This window comes from Vidua chalybeata, chromosome 9, assembly GCF_026979565.1.
Source record: "Vidua chalybeata isolate OUT-0048 chromosome 9, bVidCha1 merged haplotype, whole genome shotgun sequence".
Taxonomy (NCBI): domain Eukaryota; kingdom Metazoa; phylum Chordata; class Aves; order Passeriformes; family Viduidae; genus Vidua; species Vidua chalybeata.
Window position 1 is genome coordinate 19,323,894 of NC_071538.1, and position 20,128 is coordinate 19,344,021.

General features: G+C 41.5%; 1 protein-coding gene across 1 annotated transcript in view; it reads right to left on the bottom strand.

Annotated features, from left to right (window-relative positions):
- The window catches only part of COL24A1 (collagen type XXIV alpha 1 chain), a 119,732-nt gene extending 100,137 nt beyond the window's left edge, over nucleotides 1-19,595 (bottom strand). Inside the window, exons 1-3 of the mRNA XM_053950875.1 lie at nucleotides 19,492-19,595; nucleotides 13,854-13,915; nucleotides 6,250-7,550 (exon numbers count right to left, since the gene is read on the bottom strand). Of these exons, the coding sequence (XP_053806850.1) occupies nucleotides 6,250-7,550; nucleotides 13,854-13,915; nucleotides 19,492-19,547 (1,419 nt within the window). The 5' untranslated portion in view covers nucleotides 19,548-19,595. The remainder of the gene's footprint in view (nucleotides 1-6,249; nucleotides 7,551-13,853; nucleotides 13,916-19,491) is intronic.
- Between the last annotated feature and the right edge of the window lie 533 nt (nucleotides 19,596-20,128).

Consider the following 20,128-nt stretch of genomic DNA (forward strand, 5'->3'; position numbering starts at 1 on the left):
CCAAAAAATGTTTAATAGCACAAGAAATGTAACAGGGACATACATGGAAAACTCTTGACCTGGCATTCTTGTCCAGGTTCAAAAATGCACTTGAAAGGGCACAGAGAGCTCCCACCCTACCCTGCTGAAGCAGTGTGTTTTTAATATCTCCTCTCAAAATGTAAGTTAAGAGATGCCTTTTGATTAGATAGTTATCCTGGGACTACAAATGAAAACATATTTTTGTTAAGTGAAATAGTTGCAACTAGTGTGCATTCTTTTGTGATTTGTGTTCTTCTCTACCCCTGTTTCAGACATTTCCTTAAAAATACATGAATAGCTAAACCCCACCGTTTTCCTAAAAGAATCTTACTGAATATTAAGATCCCTGATCTTTGTTGCCGATTTATTGAATGAGGGCAGTGAGAATATTTTTCCCTATGTGGCTTCTAAATTTTTTTAAACACTATCTGCTTCCTTTGCAACAGAAAACAAATAAACAAACACCCAAATCCATTCCACCCGTACTTTGACTACTCTAATTCAAACATCACTATCTCTTTTATTACAAAAAGAAAAGCACAAATAAAGGAAAACCTAATCACAACCAAGCCCTCAAAAACCCCTAAAAGAGGCAGAAAAATTTTGAACTAGGCAGACAGAGATTAATAACACTTTCCCAGGGCACTTTAAAACAAAGTCAGCTGTTGTAGATGAAGTCTCTGGTTCACAATAATAAGCAGCTAGCCCCGACCATCCAGGTGTTTGATTAAAATATTAAAGGACTCTCCTTAACCAGAGGCTGTTACTCTTTAGCCTCCAGTACAGATTGCTCCCTGCAACTCAGGCAACATCTCTGCTGAGAGCAGAGCTCAGTAGAGCACACCTAAGTCTTCCTGGACATGCTTTCCCAACCAGCAGTTCCACGTTATTCTGTCCTATGTATTTCTACAATCTGGGAAAGCAACTACAACTTCAAATCAGTATGACTATTTTTATACTTGCTAGGAAGCTACTTAAGCCTCTCAGGCATCCATGTAAACCACAGAAATCAACATCTGAGAGTAAGCCAATCTCTCTTAAACCAAGGAATAAGTCATTCGTTTGAATAGCTTTTCTTCCAACTACTGGAAACAGTAATTAAACAAATCCGAAGCAATTAGAGATGTTAATGTGATTTTTAGCATTTGACACTTTGACCACCACTATCAAACAAAACGAAAAGTTACTTTATATAAATATTACAGATGCTAACTTAAAATTATTTAACCAAATCAGTTTGCTCAAAACAGATCATTTGTACCTTAAGAATGATACTACAACTTACTGTCTTTAGGAATTGTAAAAGCTTCATTTAGCTACTGAGCAAAGAAACTCAAGTTCCAATTAATCATTGCATAATCCTGAAATAATAAAAGTAGATGCTACTCTTCCAGAAATTTTCACAGCCTTTCCAATGGTCACTGGAATAAATGTAAGGAACTTTCCTAGACATGAAATAAATTATTTTCCTAGGTACTGAAGCCCTGTGTTACTTGTGTTACATGTGTTTTAAACTTGACCTATTACCCAGAGGTAACAGGAAACATTTCATTTACATACAGCAAGTCTAAGATTTCAGATGCATGGCAATAAATTCTGCATTAAGTAGTTAAAACTTCTGCACAGGCACATGTTGATCCTCATGCCATTCAACATCTAAATCCTACACACTGAACTTTCTCTTGTGAAGCAACTATGAAGTTTCTCTTTAAAAGGCTCTTGACTGTATCTCAGCCACTCAAACCCAGTTCACCTCAAACTATTCTTTTAAAAAAGACTAAGTTAAAGAAACATACAAGTTTAACACCTGATTCATCAAATATGAAGGCAGGTAGTCCTTCAGCAGAACAAAACACCCATGAAACTTTCTGCACATCATCACCAAAATACCTGTAGTGCAGCAGTGAAGTAAACAGAATCATCAAGCTCCAAAACTATTCTAAAACCACCCCATGAGGAAATTTCACTTCTAACACTGCTAATATAATTTGTTCTATTGTTCAGGCATCACTCTGATAACCTATGTTTTCTTTTTATCCCACCTAAAATTTCCTTCTCTGTCTTGCCACACTTTATGTGAAGAGGCAAAAAAGAATCTTTATTAACTAGCCCTTTACAAAACTATAACTATATTCATTCCTAACTTTCCTTACTAAACACACTTCTGCTTTAAACTTTGCTCAGAATCATATTTTCTACAACTCTACCTGTATTATTGCAATCATCTCAATCCTTTCCATCTGTCCATATCCTTTTTAAAGCTCCTCATCTAAAGTTGAGGACACTTCTCCAAACTGCAACCTCATCATACCCAAACCAGGAGAAAAAGTAGCCTGTCTCTGATACTCACCACTCCTCCTCATGTATCAAACATCACAGCAGAAAGATGTATTTATTCTCTGCTGCAGTATGATACCAATCTATGATCCTCATGACTCTCAAAGCAGTCACTCCCCCATAATCTATTCATACTTTTAATTTCTGTATTATTGCACTAAGTTTATTCCCACCGGTTTTAGACCATTTGGAATTCCAATCTTGTCACTCAGAATTTTTCTTTGTGCCCCTAGCTGCTTTGTTTACCTTCTTTAAACACTTAATACAGATATTAATTTAACTATTGAGCAACAAGGATCCTGCCAAATTTGAATGTACACCTATTGTTTTAATTCTTGTTTCATTTGCATTTCACTGGAAACAATAAAATCTGCACACTTCTCTTTCCAAATGCCCTAGAGAAGACAGCCACCTCTGTATTATTAACCTCCTTTCTTTACAGTTGTGGAAGTCTCCCTTTCTCTGTCAAAAATTCCTACAATGGTCAAAGCAATCTCATCAACCTCAGAGGAATATATATATATATATATATATATGGCTTTGGGTTATGGATTAAAGTTTTTCAATATTGTTGTGTAGAAGATAAACTGCAGCAGTTTTAGGGGAATTCAATTAAATGTTTGAATTTTTAACAATAACATTACTATTTGCTACTAAAAATAAACTTGCAAGAATCTAAACTTTTTGTCTGAATCATCAGGTACTAAGATTTCTCAGCCTGGGCAGGGAAATGCATGAAAGAGATTAAGTGACCAATATATCCCCTGTGGTCATGGGGAGCCTCAAGAAGCAATTTTATTCAACTGAGAAATTAGCAAAGAGTGCAATCAGCAGAAGTGTGAAAGGTCAGCTGTGGGTAAAATAAGTGAAATAAGCTAAGTGTGAAAGGGAAGTTACTGCTGTTCATTTAGCACTGCATTTAGGATCTCTGCACTGCTCTCCCAGGGTTCTTACTCTCACATCTCTCAATTGCAATAGGACATCTCATCCAGGACTCAATTCTGCTCATTGCAGGGCTTGCCATTTCCCCTTCCTCCTGGCTACAATTCCAGACTGCTTCTCTTTACCAGCTAGAAGGAACATCACCATTTGGTCTTCTACCATTCCTCCTTCTGGCAGAGTACCCTGAAAATCTAGAAAAACTTTTCCAATAGAGGAAACTAATTCCTAGCTCATTTCTCTTGGAAGGCCACATCCTGTGCAGATAGGCCTGAAGATGCAATTACCTACTACCAAGTAACAGAAATCAGCCCTTTAGCTCACATCAGCCTCTCCTTCTACCAGTGTGGGACTATGCACCACGTTATTGCAGACTACTTTAGGATTGTGCAATGAAAAATATCAGCTTGAAAGTTAAACAGTTAAAAATACACACCACATTTATTTTTGTAATCTTTGCACATTGCCAACATCCTTCTGCATCCCAAAAAGGAGTGGCTCATCAGATGAACACAGCAGCATTCCCTTGAAAGTAGTAATTCAGGAAATCTTACTACCCCAGTTTAAACTCACTTGATATTTTTCTAGGGGGGGTTGGCCATTGCAGCTGCTAGAATTTTAATCAGGGTCTTAATAGTTTTGAATAAATAGCTGTTCCCTTTTTATACACTATCCATAAATGAAAGCCTGAGTTCTGGAGTCCTGCTTTGCAGCGGTGGGCGAATTCCACAGCTGTGGGATCATGGAATATAAGAGGCCTAATTATACAAGGCAAGAATCAGTTCTGGTAGATGATTAAAAGCTACAAGAAGCTGAGTAGTTTAAGAACCACAAAAGCTAGTTCTTGCCTGTCAGTTCCAATAGAATGGACATTAACTTCTATGTTCAAATCTTGAAAGAAGATTCAAACCAACTACAACATAGTAAAAGAAGTAAAAAGAGGGGCTTTCATGCCTCATCAGGACTTTTTGCTGCAAGGGAAGTTTTCAAGTTCTTCAGTGCTGCTTTTTAAGCTCCTCATTGCAGACTCCATGAGTATTTATGTATTAAGTGTTGGAGCCACACATATAAGAGCTGCATTCTCATCTTCTCTGCATGGGAGGACTAGACTGAGAAAGCAAACCAAGATCATCTCTTCAAGTCTGAGACCAACAGCAGTAGCAGATACTGAGCCACACAGTCTCCATAGAGCACAATTAGTTTCATGCAGAGCTCTCCTCTCCCTTTGGTGTCAGCCTCTCTGGCAGAGCAGAGTTTTAGCTTTGCTTCTGTTCCAGCAGGTGCTGCTGGTCCCTTCAGTCAACCTGAGGCCCACAAAGCCCTACCACAAATCTTTAAGACCTTGGGCATGTTATCTAAATCCTGACCCAGCAAAATACCTCAGTACAAATGCACCATATTCCCTACAGAGTGCAGCCTGCATTCCTAAGCAAGACAAACTTGTCCAGCCCCAGTCCATAAGACAGCATTGAAGATGGCAACTGACACCTCAGAACCCTTCAAGTTAGCTGTCATCTTTGCCATTGTATGTGTAGTGTCTCTGTGTAGTGTCTAGAAAAACAACCCAGAGCATTTGCTTGGAGTTTCAATTAACATTATCAGCAGTCATTTCTGTAACACGTGAAAAAGAGCTGACTGAAATCACCACAAACAAGATACAGGCTAAAATTAAAACCTTCCATTAGTAGTTACTAAACATCCTAATGTCCAAAAACTGAAATTAACCTCATGCTGATGACAGCTACATACTTAGTGACATGTCACTATGAATGCTATCATAAGGGACAAAGACAGAAAAAAAGACTGACTTCACAATCAAAAAAGATTAAGCAAGAGCACTTCTGGAGTAGCGTGAATTACTTGTTAACACATTTTTCAATTGTGTAACAATTACTTTGAGCCTGTATCCTGTTTAGAGTAAAAAGTGAACTTCTGAATAGGTTCTTAGTTGTTAACTAGTTCAAGGAAAAAATATTTCAGTGCTGAAAGAATAGACACAATAAATTTATGGCCATATTTAAATATATATTAGGAGCTGCTTAACACATATCAGATTGCTTTCCAGTAATAATCACACAGATGAACTCTTAGAAAACCAAAACCAAACAAACAAAAAAAGCAAGTGAAATTATTTACTTCATGCAATGGTTTAAAATTTTTAACCAAAATCTCACACAAGCACAAAGCATGATCTATCATATTTCCCAGGCTAAGCAGGAACTGATGTTCTTTCTGGTCTGTAGCTTCATATATATGGGCACATTTTTATGTACTAAAAAGTTTATGAGCCTTGTGCGCACAATAAGAAAGGAGAAATGAGTTTCTATTAAAAACACTACTGTGCATTTGCAATTGTCTCAAAAATCACTTACCCTGTGAACTGAAAAAACACCTCAAAATCTTGTAAGACTGTTCTAAAAACCATTTTCCATGCAGGCTTGCTTAACCCCATAACCTTGGGTTATGAATGATTGAAGACTAGATTCTGCAGCTGGTCTATTTCTACAACTATAAATTTTGACAGCATTGCTCAACTAAGACAACAGTGTCAGTCTTCCAAGCAGCCTGGTTGTTCTTTTTATGGACCAGCACCCATATTTGTGAACTGCATTAAATTAGCCTGCAATTTTATTATGTGAGCAGTCTCTGTAATTAGTAGCTACAAACCTCCAGCTGCATTCCAAATTTTAAAGAAGTCTGGGTTGCCTACCACTTCACCAGCGCGTGAATATCTTGGATGTCTTGATATTCTTCCAGTAAGTAAAAGTATATGACACTTACATTGAAATTACATGTGAGAAAAAGACATATTTAAGGCAGACAAGCATTTGTACAATACAGCTGGGAGAAATTGCAGTCACAGCTTTGGCATGCTTGGAAAGGCTTCTTTCAAAGCCTTTGTTAAATGTATGCTGCTGCAATACAGTAAAAAGAGTAATAAAGATAACTTACAGGAGGTCCAGTTTCCCCCTTTGGACCTCTGACACTTCCCCTTTCAAACATTTTGCCAAGATCTTCATAGTCATAAGCATAATTATCAATACCATTTTCATAATTGCTTTCTGTATGATAAGTCTCATCAGCATCAAATGCACCTTCCTGCCCCAGATGGAGTTGATTATCCAGAGGGAGCTCAGCAGGCAAACTGTACAGGGTTGTGTTGAAGATTTGCTGCTTTTTGTTTGGTTCCTCTGAATGCTGTTTCGCTTTTTCCATTCCCTTGCTTTTAGTTTTACTCTGTTTTACAGGGGAGATCAGAGAAGGCTCACTATGTCTGCCTGCATCTCCTGTGGTATTAGCTGAACTATTTGGATATGATCCTGCAGGGGTTTTAGTGATGTTTCTTTTTCTGCTCATCTCCTGCTGCTGAAGAGACAGAGCGATGTTCTCCTGGAGTTCTGTTTGAGGCCAAGCTTCCAGCAACAGAGGTTTGGTCTCTGCAAACTCCCATACAGAGGCATTTCTTAACTCGAAGTGGTCTGGTAAAAAGTGAATCTGAGCAACGTTGGTAACAGGCATGTTTGATACTTCTTTCCATCTATAAGCTGATATATCTTCCTGGTTTTCCTCATCAATAATCATCTTTGAAAAAGCATCCAGCCCATCTGACAGAGGCGGAGCCCCACGCAGAGATCGATAGGTTTCAGCCTGGCGACACTGCTGTTTCACATATTTACAGTAGTTTGCAGAGGCTTCTGCAGAGGGAATAATATCGAGCTGACATATAACTCCTTCAAAGCTGACAGAGTGAGAGTTCATCCTTCCCAGGGTAAATACACCCTCCAAATCAAATGTCCCCACTTCAGAAAGTACTTCACTGCTGTAGTACTTGTTTCCACACTCAGCAAATAGCGAGACAGTCTTGTCCCCAATGCCAATGGCAAATGAATGCCATTGTTCATTATGAACACAATAATCAAAGTACACGGGCTGCTTCCCTCCGGTGTACACCACTACCTTTCTCGGTAGCAGCTGGACACCAAACTGCAGTCCGCTTTTGTTCCTAACACTGAAAAGAAAAGCATCACTGGCTCTGTAAGAGTACAACCCAACCAATAAGGTGAACTGATGCCCTAGATTCGACGGTATGACTTGAGTGACACGGGACTCAATATGTGCATCATTGCTTAGCACCGCTCCTGATGCAGTTAGACGAACACCCTGAGGTAACAGAGAGGATGTTGAGGGCACTGTTGTCTCTGAAGGCTCTTGGACATCTTTCACAAGGCCTAGTTGATGAAGAACATCTATTGCTGTAAAAAGAAATAAAGGCACACTGTTGATTTCATTTACAAGCTCATACATTGAGATTCATATAAACAAATGTATACACAACATTTTAATAAATCTGTACCTCTCAGAGCTTACACAGAGTAAGGTCCTGGAAGGCACTGATCTTTCACATAAATCAAATAATTAAAGCCAGAACAAAATTTCCATCTTAAAAAAACCCAACCAAACAAAACAAACAAACAAAGGTCCATCAAATGCCCATTTTAGGTTAATTCACTTATGAAAGTGAAAAATCTTCATTTGCTCTCTTCAAACTTTCCAGTGATCAGTGAATACACTTTGGTTAGTTCCTTATCTATTTAGCTAATCCCGCCTACTCTTTGAACAGAGAATTACTCTTTTTTTAGAAAAGTTTTCCTTTACAAAAAAACTTCTGCAGTAAATCCATGCTGTTGCTCTTTATCTAAAAAGTTCAAATCTAAGCATTTGAGGGAAGGGTTGCTTTGTTTATAAGAAAGGACAAGCTATTTACAGCACAGTAACGCCTCCTTCCCCTCCACACAGTTTACTTGTTCGAGCCATGGATAAGGTGAACTCTGGAGCAGTGCAAGTGGTGAGGAGCAAGGAAAGAGGAGAATTGTCAGGACCCAAGGGGTAGTGCTCCTGTGTTCTGGCTCATCTCTCCCCCTGAAGTGCACAAGGCTGCAGCCACCATGACAAGGCATTGAATTAAGAATGCACTCCACAGCAGGAGACAATAAGGAGACAGAGCAGCCAGCTGTCCTACTGATTGATGTTCTGTAGGATTTGGCTTTGCATATAGAAATCTGGATAGGTCTTCCTACAGGGAAGTATGGGCAGTGGTTTGTTCACTGTTAGAGTCCCTAGTTTCTCATTCAATGTGAGCTGTCCTTTAAGCCTTTCCTTAGTCTATGCCATACAGTGTCTCCATCTTTTACCTGGCTAAATATCTTCACCTAATGGGTAGAAACACAATTATCTATCATCCTGATAAACTGAAATCATTTCTGTTCTGAGATATGAAATCAAAGCCGCCTTTGGGTAAATCAACAGTTGAAGGTGACCCAATTAATTTCTTATTGCCTAAATCAGATTTGGGCAAGTTGGAGTTGGTGGGCATAGACACCTTCCTCCAGAATGAATATAAAGACACTGTTACATCCCTTATGACGCAGCTGAAACACTGCAAAGGCTTAACCACATACCCCCAGGAGCCTTTCTGTAGGAGCTCAAAATAAGATAGCATTTATGGCATTGATAGATTGATTGGTAAAAATTGCCTGCCTGAGTGTTTGTAAAAGGTGCAGAAATATTGCAGATGTTGAATCAAAATGCAGTCCAGCAAATATGGAACAAGAAGATTAGGAGCTAAAACATACGACCTGGGAAAAGGCTGAAGAAACAACATTTGCTTGGCCTAGAGACAGGAAGGTTTGGGGGAATCTAAATAAAATTGTCCATTATCTGAATTGAGGCCGTAGGGAGAAGAGAGAAAAGCTGATGAGTAACAGTCACAAGCTGCAACACAAGAAATTTCAGCTCCATACAAAGAAAAAGCATTCCCACCACAAAAGTGGCCAAGTGCTGGACCTGGGGGCAGAGACATGGGAAAATCTCAATTCTTGGAGATTTTCAAAGACCAAGTGGACAGAACCCAACAACCTGAAGTGACTTCAACGTTGATTCTGACCCCAGCAGGAGTTAAGACCAGATGAGTTCAAGATCCCCATAACCTATATTTTAGGATTTTTTTTTCCACAAAGGGAAATTGAAGACTAGTTTTCATAAAGAGCGTTGTACAGCAGCATATGATATCATCTGTTTCCACCTCTCACTGGAACAACTTCAGTGAAACACCTATATTAAAAATTACTTGTAGTATCTAATAGTTGCACTAATCAAATAAGCCTGACTGGGCAGACACAGGCACTTACTATAGTATTTTGCTGAGGCTACTTTTGTTATGGACATGCTTATACTAAGTAAATAAAACTGTTATAAGGCACAACAAAAATTTAGAGTAAAGAAGAAAAGTTAAGGAATTGCGGCAATATTAAAGGAAAAGAGCCACTGAAACAAATGGATATTTATGCTCTAAGCAGAAAAAAGGTCTCCTTTCCCAGTTTCCCTTTCTCTGTTTACTGAATGTGTTCATAGCAAACTTTAAGAATAGACAGATGTTGGCTTAGTTTCAGTGCTAAATTATGAGAAGTGCCTGAGATTTCCTTGAGAGTGATTTATAAGTTGGAGCCAAAAGCATCAACCTGAACACACCGTACATCTTGAAAATTAATTACTCACCTTGTAGTGTTTCTAGTCACATTTGAGATCCATGGACGGGCCAAGACTATCCTGGCGAGTAGCCAGAGCAGACAGAGGTATGGAGAAAAAGTATTTCTGCAGAAAGTCCTGTGTATGCCAACATCTCAAGATGTTTTGCCTCAGAGCAATTAATTCACCATGGCTGTATTTTTATCTGTCAGGCTGATAACAGAGGTCAGGTTCTAGCAGAGCTCTGAAGCACAGTGCCTCTGCTAATGAACCACCACTCTTTGCCAGGACCCTGGCCTGCCTGTAGCTCTGGAGCAGAAAGCTGTGCTTGCACTGCCCTTGTGGAGGGGAGCTGGGAAGAAACACAGATCCTGAGCTCTGGGAAATGCAGTCTTATACATACAAATAGTCCCCAAAGGCAGAATACACTGCTCCACTACTTCTGTGCACTGGCAGGGCCAGCTGACTGCACAAGGAGAACAGCTGCTAGCCTAACCTAAAGTTGTGTCCAAATATCACATCCTAACCTGAAATACTGGGCAAGTAGTTGTATTTTTAAAAAAAATTTAATTACATATTTTTATTTAAAAATAGTAATGCATGTGATCTATCAAAAATATTATAAATTCAAGTGTAAAATAAAAAGCGTAAACTGGTTTAAAATAGTCAGCTTAAAAATTACATTCAAGCCTATCACTAATAAATGGCAAACTGCAAGCAAAATGGCTAAATTTTTGGCAGTTCTGATTTGAAAAGAGCTCATAGTTTAAAAGTTATGAAAGAAAATCATCAGCATGATGATGAATAAGATTTTTTTTTCTATCCTGCAAATAGATTTCTGCAAACAATGACAGGTCTTGAGAGAGCTAAACACAAATAAATATTGTGTGAAAAATGACATCAAAAAAAGTAAGTATAAAGGAATTACTCCTTGCTGACTTGCTGCATGTTAACCCACTGTCAAGCCAAAAGGCTGTTCCAAACTTTTTTGGCCAGTCATTTCACTTCTGGTCCAACATGCATATTTATTTTATTTTAAGGCTTTCAGAAGCTCTTGGCAGCACACTGGATTTTGGGAGCAGGCAACCCTCTCATTCTTCCTCCCAGCATGACAACCACTATTTGCTTTACCTATCAGTTGTCAGTTTTCTTTGTTTACTCATGTCTGCAAAACATCTGTCTTCACTTACTGCTTATTCAGCCCATTAGTCCCCCAAACTGTAACAGCTCAACTTCTTGAAGGAAATGTTGTTTTGGGTTTTTGGTGTCAAGTGCTTTCCTTTCACCTTCAAGGAGATCTTTAAAAATTCACAACCTTACTGCAGCATGAGGTAAGGCAAAACCTTATACCAGCTTTGACAAAAAGCCTTCTGGCCCTCACATGGCACAAAAATAACCCCACAAAGGAACTGGGGAGGGATGAAGGGATTTGACTACAGGATTGTTTCACACGCATACTCCATCCAGTCTCTCTTGCTCATTTCCCACATTGCTCCATACTCATGGCTACTCTGAAAGCAGGATCTCTGAGATGTTGTCCCTGTTTCAGCAACCTTAGTACACACATCTCTCCCTTTCCCTTTTCCAGTGTGGGTAAGGGAAAAGAAAAGGGCCATTCATCAGTCAGCTCCACCAGAACCAAGAGTAATTACTCATCAGACTGCCCATTTCCCAGGTGATGATGCATCTGCAACTGGGTACACTAAGATACCTGGCTGCAACAAATGCTCTCCTGGATGCCAGATCAGGTTACTGGCAGAGGAAAGCCAGCAAGACACATCAATCCTGTGTGTCCTTGAGCCCCACTCAAAGTATTATTCCTAAAGTCTGATACTGTGTCTTTAAATGCACTTTACTGGACATGATTCACAGCAGCATAAAACTGAACAACAGGTACCTTCTCAGGTAAAGCATGCAGAGGCTTCTCAGGTAAAGCATGCAGAGGCTTCTCAGGTAAAGCATGCAGAGGCTTCTCAGGTAAAGCATGCAGAGGCTTCTCAGGTAAAGCATGCAGAGGCTTCTCAGGTAAAGCATGCAGAGGCTGTCTCCTCAACTCAGGAGAGAAGACATTAATTAGGTAGCATCTTCATGTTCAGCACAATGTTTTTCAAAATACAACTGCCAAGGAAGTTTAAGAACCAAGGCATTAACATGTTCCTAATGGGCACCCAATCCTGTTCCTGGACAAACACTAAGCACCACAAATGCAATAATGCAGCTCTGCAACTTATATACTGAAATTGAAGGATATATTTGAAATGCTCTTTTTTTTTCTGAGGAAGTTTCCTTCTCTGAACTGATTTTCTGTGCAAATAAAGTGCACCAAAGAGGAACCAAATTCACTCATGGGAAAAAAGTTGCATCAAGGTTCAATGCATCATTTTGATCCCAAGCAAGCATTTAAAGAAAATAAAGTCACGTATGGCACTTGTGCATCAAAGATGGAGAGGAGTTTCCATTCACTACTTCTCATATGGCTATCTAGAAATGCTGTTGAATAATAGTAATAACAATACCAACAAAATAATAGAAAAAAAGGAAATTCCTTCATCTGCTGGTAACAAAATAATTCAATAAAATCATGTTGAGACCGGAGGCTTTACCCCATTTCTGCAAAGCTCTGTGCATGGAGGCATCCTCAGTCAAGATGCAGGTAAGACTCAGTCTCCACCCACTCCCCTGTGTTGCTGCACCCCCAGCCCTGCAGCTTTCACAGTCCCCACCTGAAGGGTCAGTGAAAAGCAATTCTTGAGCTGAGGGACACGAGGAGTGAGAGAAAAGGCTTATTTCTTTGTAGAGGAGGAGGGTGGGCTAGAGGGATGAAGACACTCAAATTGTCACCACACAGCTGTCTCTGGCATCTGTCACCTGCTCCCGCTACACTGGGAAACTGTAAACTGCCTCCCTAAAACTGCCTCTTCCCTTTCCATCCCTGCAGGCCTGGAGCAGGGCAGGCCACACACATCTAACAGTGCTGCCCCTCCTCCAGTGAGAACTTGGCTCAGCTATTATAAAAATCCGGGATAATCCCATCATCACAAAAGCATATGGCCCCCATTGAGCTGGATGTGAAAAATCAACAACCAATCTTACCAGGCAAGCAATGGGCAACACTGGAGGGCAAAACTACAAAGGCAACAGGGGGAAGCAAAACAAAAAAATCCACGACTGAAGGAAAAACCAAGCTTTGCCAATCTCTGGGAATGACAAGCAGTAAAAATGCATTGGTGAGAATAATGGTGGGAGGCTGCTGAAATATCCCAAAGGGCTCTAGCAAAACATTATCAGGAATGAGTCTTCTCTTAACCATGCAACCCATCTGTTTGCATTCAGATGAGTATTTGCAGTTACACACTCACCAGCTAAAGATGACCTACTTCATGCTTCACCTGTACAGCAGAGGACCATGGTGAAGAACTGATGCTGCCACTCTCATGGCTAATAAGAAGTGACTAAATGGCACTTTGGCCTCCACCACTTCGGGACGCTATCATTCCCACAGCAGCCTCCAGAGCAAGCTGCACATCTGGTGCTGTTATAACAGCTGGCAGATTAAAAAAGAAACTAAAAACAAGACAACCCTATTTCCTCACAACATCTGCATCTGAATGCAAAGCCAAATGAATGCCAAATTTCACATTTTGTTTAGCGATGCCAGCCTGTATTGTGCGCCATGGTTTGCCTGCCTTAAGTGCAAAGGTAACTCAGTCATAGCTTGCCACCCCCAAGGACACCCACTTGCAGTGAAGACACAATCAAAGCCTTTTCACTGTACAAGGCTTCTTTTTTATGAAGAGCTTGCTTAAATATGTAAGCAATTTCATAGACAGAAAATCTGAGCAATTTTCAAAAGGTCATCTTTTCCAAACTGGTGCTTTGAACTTTTGCTCTCATTATGCTGTAATTGGTATTTTCTTTAAGTCACATGAATTAATGAACTGAACCTAAGGTCACAAGTAACAACAGCCATTTACTCTTCTCATCTACTAACATATTACACAAATGTTCTGTTATAAACAAAGCATTCTCACCTTGTTTGGGTACTTGTGCAACACCCACAGCTATACATGTTGCAATGAAAAGGAGAGCTTTCCTAAAAGAGAAAGAAAGGAGAAAAAACATGTGAGAAAACATCTACAGTTTCAGAACTCCAAGAAATTAGAAACCCGATTCAAGATCCAAATGGCAGAATACCACTGACTTCAACAAGTCCTGAATCAAAGCCATCACACTGTACAACTTTCCACTGATACTGAGAAGGTGATTTACACAAAGATTGAGGTTGTGTATGCCCTCAGACATAGCACATATATTTTAGGTTTTTATTAATAAAATGACTGCATCTGCTTTATATTTTCTTGCAGCAGCTTTCAAATATAAATGCTGCTATGTAGTAAATTTCTTCCTGGAAAGAAAAAAATGTCACCATAAAAAAAGAAAAATGACAAACTAATTCCTGTAGAGATCATTAGATAATTGAGATACTTTTTACCTCCTATCAGTCTTCTCACTAGATCACATCATCTTCCCATAAGTAAAAATGCTGTGTCAAAATTTTATAATACAAAAGTTTATCATGTTACAAGCAAGTCACGTTCTTCACAAAGTTAAAAAAAAAAAAATCCCATCACATTTCAGCTTATAAGTCCATGCTCAGGTAGAAAAGTGTCATAGTGATAGCTATCACAGGCTCTCTGCCCTGGTTTCAGCCAGGGAGATAATTTTCTTCTTAGAAGCTGGTTGAGTGCTGTGGTTTGGATTTAGTATGAAAATAATGTTGATAGCACACTGCTGTTCCAGTTTTTCCAGCAAACATACATAAGATTGATCTAGACTACATGCTCAAAAGACACTTTAGAAGTGTCCAATGTAGTACAGACTACATTTTTACTGTGATTAAGAACAGATTGTCTGCTGTTTCTTAATTATCGTTGTAGCCAGGTTAACATCTAATCACTCTCTTATCAGTGACTGAATCTTTTAATGAATGAGAAATATATTCTCTGTTAATGTTGGACAACCAGGAACAGATGCATGTAACAATTATAGTAGCCTCTATCTACTCAGTCCTAAGAAGAAATATTTCAAAAATGTCAGAAAAATAGTTCTGATACTAACTAATCAAATAACACTCAAGCCCTTTACTCGTTAATGTGTATAACCTCAGAGATTTTTCATAATATGGAATGCTAGAGTGACTAAAAATGTTTCCTAGACCAGGTCAGAGAGCACTTGAATATCTGGATTCGAGTGTATTTGAAAGTAACATAGTTGCAACTAAACATATACAACTTCATGTCCCCTAATTTTGCCAGCTCATTAGTCAGTTTTTCACATTAAAAAAAAAAGGTAGGAAGAAAACACTACCACTCTTTATACAGGAACATATGGTTTAAACAGAAAGAAAAGATGAGTACATGTGCATACACACACATACAATGGTAATTAGTGAAAAGTCTTACTAATTCTTTAAAGGGTTTGGAATTCAAACATTTCAGAAACATCCAAGTGCATGAAAACCACAGAGCAATAGCCTGGTTTTATCAAGTGGATTTGTATATTGTGAGAGCTTAAATTTTGGCAAACAGAACAAATTAATAATTTAAGGAACAATAAAGCATGATAGTCATCATTGTCGCTGTGAAATGGTAGATACATCATGTCTTTCAGAAGAAAATGCACAGAACGTATAGGAAATTCAAAAATATGCATCAGTGCTTCAGCTCTGATCACAGAGGGAGAGAAAAGTGGAAACTATGCCTCACACATCCCAACATGCTTGTAGGGGCATGTTCTTTAATTAACAACCACTGCAGTCCCTAGCTATTCCTCCCTTCAAGCTTTCTCCTGCTACAGCATGAAATGTCTACTGGAGCAGTTCTGCAACTCCTGAAAAAGACCTAACACAAACTGTTGTCCAAACAGCTCATCCACTACAGGACACTCAGCTCCATCTTTTCAGAGTTCTAAAGCCCAGAATTCAAGTTCAAAGTTTCTGCATCACACAATGCATCATCTTTTGATCAGATGAGAAACTCAGTGACAGGAGACAGCTGTGCCAGAAACAAAGTCCATGCATTGCACTGTATCAGCTAAAACTCAGGACAACCCTTTATTTAACCCTTATTATTTTCAAAGGTGCAAAATGGATTTGCCATTAAAAATCACATAAAACATCTTATCTAGCTACAAAATAAGGATGCTCAAAGAACCCCAGAGCCCAGAATTCAAAGATGACTTCTCTAATAACTACAACAGCCTCTTCTACTACACCAGCCAGGTACTAAGCTGTGTCTGTCAGGTACCTGCCTCTGTCACTTCCCAGCAAACATTGTAGGAAAGCGAGAAATTTCAAAATGTTCCCAGGGCTGTAAATTACACAGATGTAACTGAATAGACAGAAACATTTAGTGAGAAGTAAAGACAAACATCTGGCTTACCCAGTGCTCTCCAAGTAATGTCAAGAACAGATGAGTTACCAACTAAGAGAAAAAACAGGGACCAGAGAACCATAGTGCTGGGGGTCCTCTAATGCGTGAGAAAAGTGAGACTTCCTTCTATCTTTTTTCACAAGTAAAATTTTTTGTAAATGAAACCATGTGCAACCTAATCCATGCAAACCCTCCCTCTTGGTTGAGATCACCACTCTGTACATTTGCAGAACAGTCAGTTCTCAGTCTTCACTCTCACACCAGCACAGCCACTAAGACACCAGGCATAATGTGTATGTGGCTTGACCCATCATCTGCCATAGCTGCAGGAAGCTTGGCTCCCTGTCTCAGCTGAGTACACAGCTCTTGGAGATGTTGGGACATACCAACAGAAAAATGTAGAATCATGTGGTGTGGATGACTTCAGCTGACCCAAATGCTGGCTATTTTTTTCCCCATTTAACATCACACCTGAAGCTGTTCCAATACCTAGGCTTTAGGGCATAGCCAAGGGGTCTCTCAAACTTCCTCCTCTTCTCCTACCTTTTCATCTGCTCTATTGTACATGCAAATATATGCTGAGGGCCACTATTGAATCATTTTGGAGGAAGGTACTACCAAATGTGATTGAGCTGTTGTACCACTAAAAACTAACTTCATCTTTCTGATAATCTTTGACATGTTGTGGCCATTTGCCTCTTCCTCCAGAGTGGACAGCAACTATCCATGGTTTTTTTTTGTATTAGAGGTGATGGATGGATGAGAAAACTGATAAACTTCAAAGCAAGTTGTGGCAAGCTACAATGAAAAATTCCACCCTCTGAAGACTACTCAGAAGCATAAAGAGCTCAGGTTTGGTCCGTGCACAGCAGTATCCTCTTCATTCCAGCCTAGTTTCATAAATCTCAAGCTTAAAGGAAGAAATACCACTAGTTGGCTGCTAGGAAAGACAAGTAAACCTGTCTGCAGTGTGACTTCCACAGGTGCATTCAGTCCTGCACTCCTCAGGGATGATGGTTTAAACACCAGCACCTGCCCCACACACGTTCCTTCACTGGAACTGTCTGGGGACTGCTGAGGAGAATGGCACAGTTTGGGTCCATCAAGCTTGACAAAGGCTTCAGAAAAGTCACAGCACCTTGTGGACAGAGATGCCCTGGAAGTCTCAAAGACCCCAAGATTTTATAAAACTTATCTTTCAAGATATGAAAAGAAATATAACTTTCTTTGCTGCTGTAATTAAATTAGCCAGCAGGTCCAGTGCTGCTTCCCAAATTTTAAAAGACCTACTTGCAACACAGTTTGAGGGGACACAACAGCCTGCAAAACCTCTCTGGTGTGACACATCCCCTTTGGTCACAGGTGGCACCATGCAATCAGCTGGGGGGAAGCTCCTGAATCCTTTGCCAAATTTCACAATTTGAAGAAATGGGAGAAATAGGAGATGAGGTAGAGGAGCATTGCCCTAAGAAGAGTTCTACAACAGGACTGGGGTTCAGAGAAAGGAAACTCCCTGCCTGGTGGCCCATTCTTTGGCCAGTATCTGGCTTAAAATGAGTAACTACCACATCCAGAAGAACAGTCAACTCTGCTAGTATTTCTAAAAGAAAAAAAAAATTGAAAAGACATGATTTTAGAACAGTTTTAAAGTAAATCTCTGATTGCTTACACTACTTCTCCAGATAGCATACACCATTTTTTTTCTGTATGAAGGAAAAAGTATACAACTTGAATTCCTACTCATGTGAAATACTCTTCTTATACAGAGTTTTTCTCTGTATATTTTGTAGATCATCCTTCAAACATACTACAACTTGGTGCTTGCAAGAAACAAGGGTGATAAAAGGCTGCTCATACTTTAAATATTCTGTCAATAAATGGGGCAAGAAATTTAGAAGTCATGCAGTTGTTTTATTTATTTAACCTGCAGAGACACCCCTATACAGGCCTGACCTAAAGGTATTTCAAGGAAAAAGTGGTTGAAGTTGCAAGGGATTTACTGGTTTGACATATGCTAAGGAAACCTGATCCTTTTGCAAGCAATTCTGGTTTCTTAATACAGGCAAGTGACCAGGTTGCTCACTCTCTACAGAAGTAAATGAGGTAAATATTATAGAAGCATATAGATATATTCTGAAGCTATCTCATATTTTGAGCTTGAGTAAACTGCATCTCTGCTACTGTACCTCTTTCCTGTAATGCAATCTATGTTTCTCCATCAGCAATACCCCTTTACAGATTTAAAATAAAACCATTCTTTGAAATTGCACTCAGACAATTCCTGAAGGAGTCCCAAAGACACAACCATTAAAAACAGATCTCCTAGGAAGGCCACCTTCAGGAAGTCTTTTAACTACTCACAAGCATTCAAGTACACCCAGATTATATATCAGGCACACTTTAGCAGCATAATCCTCACTACAACACTAAACAAATTCCTCTGTCCTGCTCAGAACGCTCAGTAAACTTAAGACACAGCCAGAACAAAACCAGCCCTTTACAGAGAGACATATACAAGTAACCTGTCTAATATCATTACAACTATAAATTCAGTCATTTTATCGAGGCTGCTTTTTGGTAAACTGTAGAGAACAGAGCTCTCTACCTTTGCATCACAGGTGAGGATGCATCAGAAATACCTCTGCCAATTGCAAAAACATGTGAATACAGAGCAGCTCATCTGGCTATCTCTGGTATTAAGAGAGTAGTCTTAGCTCTTTAGCGTAAATTCTACAATCTTTTGAGTATGCTTGTTTGCCGGGTTTTACTAGCTAGGTACCAAAGGGGCGCAGGAGCTGCCCCAGGTTACTGCGGGCACTGCGGGACGCTGGGCCCCGGGATCCTCGTTCCCCCTCGGGCATCAGGGGGCACGGGCTGTCCCCGCTGCCCGGGGATACCAGAGCCAGGCTGCCCGGAGCGGGCTCGGGCAGGACGACACGAGGGTGATGGACGGGATAGGGCACCTCCAGAAGGACACCAGGGGTGCGGAGGAGAGGGACAGGAGCAGCCAGCGATACAGGCGGCCGCCGTCCGAGCAGCCCGCACCCCGTCGGTCCGCCGGGGGCACCGGGGACCCCGCGGGGTTACGGCTGGGGTTCGGAAGGTAGAGCTGGGGACACTGCCCGCCGGGCTCGTCGTCCCCTGCCCGAGGTGGGAGCCGAGCCGCAGCCCCATCCCTTGCCCGGCCCCGCGGCGGGGTGCCGGTGCGGTGCGCCCCGTCTCGCCGGCTCCCGCTTACGTTTGTGCCGCGGGAGAGATGCGTCCTCGCCTTGTCCTCTCGGCTCCCAAATGCATTTGTATGCATTTGCCCTGGCAGCGGAGATCCGAGGGAAAGCCGAGCGCCGCGCCGCCGCAGGGTCAGCTCCTGTCCATGAAAGCCCGCCGGCCCCGAGGTCTCCGCCGAGCTCCGCGCAAGCCCGAGGGCGGCCCGGCCCGCGTACAGCCCGCGGGGGCGGGCGCGGCGGGTGGGGGGGGGCGCCGGGGGCCGGGCGGCGGGGGCGCCCCGCGGCTGCCCGCGGAGTCCGGCGGCGGAGCGGCGCTGCACCGCCTGCCCCGGCACCGGCGGAGCTCCCGCCCGCCGCGGTGTTGAATTTCAGCGCTGGCTGCCTGGCGATTACATCAGCACACGCGGCCCCCGGGGCGGGCCGGGCCGCGGCCCCGCATGGTGCGCGCTGCCCCGCGCCGCTGCCCCGGGCGCCGACCCGCACCCGGAGCCGGCCCGGAGCCGGGGGGAGCCGGGGGGAGCCGGCCCGCGCCCGCAGCCGCCGGCGCGCAGTGCCGAGCCCGGCCCAGGTGCGGCGGCAGCGCCGGGACAGGTGATGCCCTCGGTGCAGCCGGAGGGCGAGAAGAGCCTTCGGCCGCCGCTGGGCTCCAGC